The sequence below is a fragment of the Varroa jacobsoni genome, unplaced genomic scaffold, assembly GCF_002532875.2.
Source record: "Varroa jacobsoni isolate VJ856 unplaced genomic scaffold, vjacob_1.0 scaffold_344, whole genome shotgun sequence".
In the NCBI taxonomy this organism is placed as follows: Eukaryota; Metazoa; Arthropoda; class Arachnida; order Mesostigmata; family Varroidae; genus Varroa; species Varroa jacobsoni.
This window is the reverse complement of record NW_019213246.1, coordinates 135,426-144,321: the sequence shown is the minus strand read 5'-3', so window position 1 is coordinate 144,321 and position 8,896 is coordinate 135,426. Positions and strand designations below refer to the sequence as shown.

Below are 8,896 nucleotides of genomic sequence, written 5' to 3'. Positions count from 1 at the left end.
CAATGGTAGCGTTAGATATTGCCATACGAGTGTTTACGTAAATATCTCAGATACTCCTACGACAATGTGGATTTAGCAAACGTCACTCGTTCGCCTTTATTCGCTCGAATCACGCAACAAGATGTAACAAAGTGCCAATGATTTAATAATAAAATATCATAGTTTGATTTATACTTTCTGCTGGCTATGTTCGCCGTTCGATAAATTGACTGCGCGCATCAACCAGCTTTCGGCCATTCACCAAGGGTTGCCTTGTCCAGCTCCCAACGGAAGACAGGATATCTCCCTCACCGACCGCTTCTGCGAGCTTCAAAAGCTGCTTCGGTGGTGCCACCTAGTGGCATGCGTTTGAAATTCGTCATCTATTCGATTCCAGTTGCCAACATTTTTGGCTCCTCTACGGCGGCAGCAAGCAGATAGGCATTTATCTAGTGCCCGTAGTCCACGTTGAGAACAACAAGCCAGATAGACATACAGATCAGCTAACACTGCCGCTACTGCTCTAGCTGCAAATCCAACTGCTGATTCAGCTGATTCAACGCTTGCAGAGGTTACAATTCCTGCTGCCGCTGCTGCTGCTACTACTACTACTACTACTTCTACTACTACTACTGCTACTACTACTATTACTGCTACTACTACTACTACTATTACTACTACTTCTACTACTACTACTACTACTACTACTACTACTACTACTACTACTACTACTACTACTACTACTACTACTACTACTACTACTACTACTGCTACTACTACTACTACTACTACTACTACTACTTCTATTACTACTTCTACTACTACTTCTACTACTACTTCTACTACTACTACTACTACTACTACTACTACATTTTTGAAGTGCTTATTCAGTTACATTCGTTTCTGCTTAAAGTGCTCTTTCGATGTGTGATTGTCTAAGTGTTGAAGCGTGACGAAGTCGAGCTACCATAATAAACATTGGAGCATCTTGAAATATGTCAAAGTTAAACCTCCATGAACTCACTTAGCTAGCGAGATACGATCAGTGACGGTTATGACATCATCCGGAGTGTGCTTACAGTTTGGTCAGCGGTAGCGCCATCCACTAAAGCGAAATAACGATATCGTCGTGTCCCGTCGCCCCTGAAGGCAAAGAAATGTACCTACATATAAGCAGTGGACACATGGGCAACTCTGTATGGCGAGAACAACAGCGCCTCGTATCACCAAGTTCATGCTGTCTGCACCCAGCATCTTGACCAGCGGGAACGGTGATATCAAGTATTGCTGACAACGATCAATTTTCTGGAACTCCGTTGTAAAGACACTTTCATGATCCGCGGTAGGTCAAATACACGTTCTAGACTGTGATGCAACTTTTCGCTACTCTAAAGCACGGAACCGTTTCGTTTGTACCCGTACTGTCAAGATGGCTTTTGCGCTTTCATACTCAAGCTCATTGAATTTAAGATGTTTTTTTCAAAAAACATTTTTGAGCTAGACAAATCTACTTCGGCGTTGATGGAATAATTGAACGCGTTTCCCATATATCTATATAATTAATTTCACTGTATTATGCTATGTATTAAGCTAGAATATTATTACACGCTGCGACTTATCAGCAAATCTACTAGGATACTTATGGTTTGAATAATATATTTTAACTGCTGCAGTCCGGCAAACATCGGTCTCCTTGCTATTTCTATCAAAATCTAACGTTATGGCTCGTATAGGCAGGGGCAAGGGGTGCTACTTGTTGATTATTTACAACTGTGATTTGTTGTAGCTTTTATAGTGGACATCGACGAGTAGGAAGCTAGTTATCCTATATGCTAACAGCGGCATCCTCTGAAGCAGTCGTCCTAATTTGAGTGACGATAGGCACACATGTGTACTTATCTCTCTCAGTAGTAATCTACTTAAGAGGCTCTATGGCGAAGAGTTGGTCAATGTTTGCGCAGGCGCTTTTGAAACTTTGTCGATGGCCAATAGGTGAAATTGACGTGACCGGCGGAAAGACCGCTAGTCGTCCAACAGTAGCAACACCTTTTGTGGAGACGCTTAGCCCGGTTATGATGAGCCTGTGCTCTCTTCCCGATTTGCACTACTTGATCGGATAACATAGCTTTCATTGAATCTGTCGCTACCGATAGCAAGAACACCGTTCGTATATTGATCGCCTGCGACACGCGAAGAACGCCCGAGTCGCTCGGTACGGCTATTCGGATTACCGTTAGATTAAATGCAACTACAATCTCGCAAGTGATAGCTTCATAGACATTTTATTTCTCAACTCAGCAATAAAGATACCAGCTGCGTAATGCCATTTGCCGTTTCGAGTTCCCTTTTCTGAACTACGCGCGAGCTCAAAAGTCATGAAAAACACACACGTGCACACAAATGTATATGTGCGTGTGTGTTTTTGTTATATATATATATATATATAGACGTAACTACTGGGTACAATGCATCCGTTTGTTATGTACTGCGCTAAATGCACACTACGATGGCACGAAGAGACGCAATCGTTTGTACCTGCCCCACATAATTAAATATATTTCGGAACGAACAGAACGGAGAAAAAACGTAGAATTTTTATTATTAATTAATAATAATAATAATTAATTAATAATTAAATTAATGTCGTTCATAACCAAACGTCTAACCACTTTTTAACATAGTGAGACATCCAAATCAATAGCTGTTGGTTTTGGACCTTACTAACATAAGTTACGTTTAGCCAGCAATCCAGGAAGAAAGCTCGTAAACGAACGTAACCGGAACAAACATAGCTGGATTGATGTTAATTTCCTCTTTTTTCTTCTTCTTCTTCTTCTTAATTTTGTACCTTAGGTTTTTCTATGTAAGTCACATGTACGTAAGTGTGCTTGTCTGTCAGGAAATGGCTCTACTCTTCATTCAGTTCTATGGACCCTTCAAGCGGCAGACGTGGGCGTACAAAGAAAAATTTAACTTATATGGAGTCAAGTGAAGGTCGTAATACTTGTAACTGTTAGGTTAAGAATAATTTAACCAAATACCCAGGTAATTTTCATTATACCCATGCGGTTTTGTAGGCTATAATTATTTCAACATTAATAATTTAAGGCATTTTAATAATCAAATAGTAGTATTTTAGCATTTGCTGGGTTATTGTTCTGTCTTTTGTTGCTAGCGTTTGTATGGGCAAACCTGTGAATCGAAACAAAATAGATCTGTTTAATGCGAGGTTTCTTTTGTAATTATAGGTTATAACAACTTAGATTAAGTTAACAGTCAGTGGTGGTCAGACGATTATTTTTATAATTTAACAAAAGGAAGCAGGAATAATTTTCCATCTATCTTGCGCTATTTCTGTCAAAATACAAAGACGTTTTTTCACGTCTTTCTAAGCGCGTAGTAACCGAACAGTAGTACGGCAGAACGATACGTATACTGGGGTAAACTAATATGGCACGAACCGCATGAAACAGGTATAAACAATATTAATACGACTTTGGGGACTGATTAAATAAACGTCCATTAGAATTAGCTAATACTGCTCAAATATGGGACATCAATCTAGACTTGGCATTGAAGCTGGCTGAATGGTCTTTTAAACTGGAAAACAAACACAAGATTGAGTACGACAGGAAACTGCATAACAATAGAAATTAAACACAAAGCCAAGACAGTATAGATCAAGAGAAAAATGGCCCTTATCGCACCACAGACAACAGATGTTTTAACTCCTATGAAAAAAAAAAAAATACAGACAAGGAAGTTGTAAAAGGTTTAAATAATTTGTATACGACGATGGCTACTGATGTTGTGATGGTTTTCGATATTTGTGTACAAATGCGCGCATCCCTAATACGCTTTCATTGGAAACTGGACAGTATTTCGCGAGCCAGGGCTGCTTTGACCACGAGTCACAAAACCCACTATTGATGGCCAGGTGATGAAAATGCAACGAACATATCGGAGAGGCTCGATGCTATATACCTTTTTTTTTTTTTTATAACTGTTTGATTGTTTTTGCGCTGTTTTCCTATCTAGTTGCTTGCACTCGGACAGCCCTGTCAGTAAATCCATATAAACAATGAAAAAGTTGAACGGAATACTATAGTTAGCAAAGTAATATAGAGTCCTCATTGTGACTGTCTGCCTATAGCCCTATAGTAGCCGGTGTGGGTTCGTGCCAATGACCGCATAATAGATTGTTGTAATGAAAACGTTCATTGTTGACGCTGACGTCTACAGTAGATAAACTGAATACTGCATGGTACACTGAGGAGAATCACACAGGTTTATGGTACTCGATAATCCTAAGCACAATTTACTACCCTGCATAGCTTCATAGGAAATAAATAAATGTGTCAAATTTTACATTTGCTAGCGGTGTTAGTTGTTACCACAAATAGCTGGCTCGCGGAGTGAAACGAGGTATGTTTGCGCTAGGTTTTGAGCGTAGACCATCTTACATGTCTTGAGCTTCAGCACGCAAATACGTTACCGACCGCACTTGGTTTGATATAGCGTTATTAAGGAGCGTTTTCTCGCGCGGCGTCAGGTGATTTCTCGTGTATATTATTTGCTAAAGGTCGTATTATATCATGGACCTAGATGGTCCAAGAGAACGAAATACGTGTGCCTTTGTTAAACACTTTAGTTAAATAAAAGGCGAATTTGAATGACTGTCACGTTTTACTTGGTCGGGTTCCAAAGTCGAATTCGAGAACAATGAAGTAAACCAACTAGCCAAATTCAATTAAACAATACCCATACAGTTGCCTGTGCCTGTCCGATGTCACAATTGGAGACACTCTGAAACAAATTGGCCTGAAGTGTGGAGGCTTTCGTCGGTTATGAACGCGTCAGAACTTTAAAATTGCAGTTGAATTTATTTATTTATTTAAGCTTCTCATTACAACACCTATAAACTAGCTCCTTGTACCGTTTACAGGATCTTCCCAACATAGTTGTTTCCTAACTTTTGTAGTCCCTATGTGCCTAATCTGGGTTACCGTTTCCCCTACCAACACATTCTACTGCCTTTGGAATCTATTTGTCATTTTCCGCCACAGTTTCAATCGGCACTTTGGTTTACGACCTAAATTAAATCGTCGGTGGCGTCCGTATAGGAAATACTACCGACTGCTTTGATATAGATCTACGTTTGGCGACATGACAGAGAGAAATATATAGGGGAAAACAAATTTTGTAAGTTTATGCTCAAAGCGCCAACAGATCACGACTCAAGCCGCATAAGTGTTTATACTGTATTTGCCTATTAGTTTCACAAAATTGTCGACGGCGTTATACCTCGAACTTTGAATATTCTACTTGGTTAAACTTGTGGTGTGTGGCGTTTAGCACTAGTAATGGCAAAGCTGATAAATGTTTTCAATGTTTGCCCCGAAGCAGACTTACATGTCAGTCAGTTGTCAAAAAAAAAAAATAGTTTATTATTAAGACTTTTTTTTTGCTATGGCGGCGTCGTCCCGACAACTCCCCGTTGAGACTGGGCAATCAGTTTCCATTACGAGAGATGTACGTGCACGTGTAGACGCGGCTCTGTTTCACATAGTCCCATGAAGTTCCTAAACATACCTCCTCTATGTTGAAGCACGACGATGCGACGGCGATAAAGGGGAGAATGGGATTATGTAGAATGGAATTCACTTAACCCGGCCATTGAGAGCATCTGTTACCACCAGCAAAAAAAAAATTAAACCCGCACCTCCTCAAAAGATTCCCACGCTGTGTGTTAACATGATTTATTAACCTTCAAGATAATTTTCATTAAAGATACCGATGCCGTTGAGTCGGTTTCACGGAACCGAACTTTTATGCTCCACTAACCCAATCAATATGGGTTAACGAGCCAACAAAAAAACTAAGGAAACAATCCTACCTTGCAAAAACAAGCTGTTGTATATCTGTAGTTCAAGAAGATGCTTTATGGCCATTTAATCCAGCGGTGGTCCAAATGGCGGCATATTCAAAACCTACAACTTATCTGAACAGTAAGTGAAATATGTCACATTGTACACACAAACTCAAAACACATTGTTTTATCATGTATAACCCTAAATCCGCTAAAATCCTAAATCCCCCACATGGCTAGCTGGCAATACATCTATTCTGACTCAATGTAAGGACATTTACTATTTATTTTCTTAGAAGCAATTCACATCCGGTATGCTTTGAAAATATGTAGCGTGTACATATGGAAGTTCGCTTCTTATATAATTGTGGTGATATATAACATTCCCATATAACATTAATCCAGTACCAAAAACCGAACTATCTGTCCTTGCAACCGTGGATTTTCCGCGTATCTTTTATTGCACGTTTATGTTAGAGCTTCAAATGTTTTATTTAGCTTCGTCATAAGAACGTATATAGTTTTGTCTGCGTAAAAATTTTTAGACTACAAGTCGGAAAAAACTAGGTGTACCTGGTTACTTTTTCGAGGTTGGGAACCTCGTTGAGTTTCTTAATCTACTGAGTACAAAATTGATCTTTCGCTCTATTGCGATGACGGCTATTTTGCTGCTCAAGCAGAAGTTTTCCTCTGTTCTATTTCTATAAAATGGTCTCAATCAATCAGTCGGTCAAACAATCAGCACGACAGAATCCAATCTCAGCCCAACTTCTGTAGGATGTTGTGTATGGCACATACGCAATTTGTCGATAGAGTCCTCAGTTGGCAGTAGCGCCCACCAAAGCAGGTTAAAGAATTTCCTCGCTTCGTGAAGACACCATTTGCCTCCCCGACACGCGTAGTTACCACCAAACGAATTCGCTAATAACAGATCATCTCGAGTTCTACAGGATGACTCAATCGCCAAAACTGATTTATAAAGGGTATGGGTTGATTATACTGGGGGGATTATACAGGGGATGGGTTGAGCATACATACGTTGCTCCTGTTCATTGTATAGCTACTTTAAGGCCGGACGTATACGTTTCCGAGCTTTGAGCGATTAGCCAGGTGTAATTCATTTGCGAAACGCTCGCCAAAATTTTGAAAATTATAATATATATTTTTCTCAGTCATATTGACCAATACCTGAAGGTAATTGAACAAACTATGTAATTAGATAAATAATTATCATTGCAGCGGGTATAATTAGAAGCCAACTGAACACACAACGGATAGTATAGTCCGGAGCTTTGAGGACTACAACTTTATTAAGTTTTACTGTATCTATAATAAGCGGTGTGTCTGAGTATGCATACAAGATGCGGCCAAATTAGTCTATTCATAGCTTATCAGTAGTAGGAGCACGTCAGCTAAACTTCCGAATTAGCGTCGTATTATACGTATATATATAATATTATATTATTATATAAGACCTCAGTACGTATTTACGCGTTTTCGGTATATGCGTTCCACGCCAGACTAAATATCTATGGACAGCTTGCTAACGATATGACGGAACGACGACGAACAGTTTGCGGGAATTCGGGTAGTCATAGGCTCTTTCAAAATAAGGCGGTCGTATGGAAGGACTGCTGGATGCGCTTGTGTGCTTCTATATTTCGAACCCTGGATGTATCCCATCGATCGAAAATGCGTTGGTCCAGGCTTTAAAATAGTTTTTTCACCGATGTAGCAAATGGAGATCTTTAAAAGATTTCGTATATCCTCTGCTGTAACATTTTTGACGACGAACCACCAATGTATATATAGAGCAGATCTATAAATATGTAAAAAATTATTATAGAAACATTATTTTCAGAATTTTCAATATTTTAAGTTCATCAATTGTTTGTCTGTACTTATTACTGCAGATGTCTCGATCTGGGGGTATCAGCATGGATGAGCTAATCAGCTTCAAGCATTTGACCCTTAAGTCGACTGCCTCCGCGCAGTCCGACGACGAAAACAACTCTCAGCCAAACACAGCGACCACGTCACAAAATACGACGCCAGGCGCCGCCACCCCCATAGGAACTCCAACACAACAAAGAAAAGGTTTATATAACAATGGCCGAACTAACGCTTTTATCAAGCTGGGTCACTTGCTCAATTTAACTAGCTTGAGCTGTACAAGCGCAAAGTTCTTTGGCATTGGTCAAACTTGTCTGAAGCAATTTTCAGGTTCGCTGGCCCTGAGCAGAATATTTTAATTATTTAGTTCTTGGTGATACGCGGTTTAGAGCGCGTTTAGCGCCCAGCTATCTGTAATGATCTCTCTGATTCGAGTTAAGCCTTCTTTTCCAGAGTAACCCTGAGATCAATTGTAGTGCATCCTTACAATCGCTTTACATTTGGAACATGAACGGGTAAAAAATTTCTAGGCAACCAGATGGACATCCTTTACATTAGGTTTCACGTGTACTCGATGCAGTCATTTTGAATAGAATAGTTAAAAAATATTACTAAGCATTTTGATTCATATTTTATATATTGACGAATAGATCTTCGAGGTATCTTATTTTGAGCTTTGGTTATATCGAGAGCAGCTTTATCTTCATTATATCATGATGATAGATATATATATATATATATATATATATATATATGATTTGATGCTGTAGATACATTTCAACGACTTCCATGCCATATTCAATCTTTGTCATGTATGTCTCATTCCCCAGATAAATTTTTCAACTAATATTAATTATTCATTAGTCCAACTACTAAATTAAAGTCTTAATTAAAAACTAATATTGATTTCAGCATGGCCTGGCCTGTCATTATGTTTCAATAAAACACAAATGTTTTTTCATATGGTATAAGTGGAACGATTTATCAAACAGTTTTTGTTGAAATTGGCCCACTTGTTTACCGGCCTTAATGTCCTGTACCGAGGCCCCTGGTTGGGTTTCCCTTCTGTTCTATCCAAATAAAAACACAATCGAGTATTTATATTAAATTCAAGCTAAAAATTGTTCATCTTCTCTTAAATTCATTTTAGATACA

At 39.1% G+C, this 8,896-nt stretch overlaps 1 protein-coding gene across 2 annotated transcripts in view; it reads left to right on the top strand.

Annotated features, from left to right (window-relative positions):
• Positions 1-409: 409 nt before the first annotated feature.
• Positions 410-8,896, top strand: part of LOC111259545 (alpha-galactosidase MYORG) — a 23,815-nt gene continuing 15,328 nt past the window's right edge. Inside the window, exons 1-3 of one of the 2 annotated variants that reach the window (XM_022831638.2) lie at positions 410-550; positions 1,061-1,321; positions 7,762-7,945. In XM_022831638.2, coding sequence (XP_022687373.1) covers positions 7,762-7,945 — 184 coding nt within the window. In that variant the 5' untranslated portion in view covers positions 410-550; positions 1,061-1,321. Of the gene's footprint in view, positions 551-1,060; positions 1,322-7,130; positions 7,946-8,896 lie in introns of those variants that run through there. The other variant, XM_022831639.2, reaches the window with a different exon arrangement.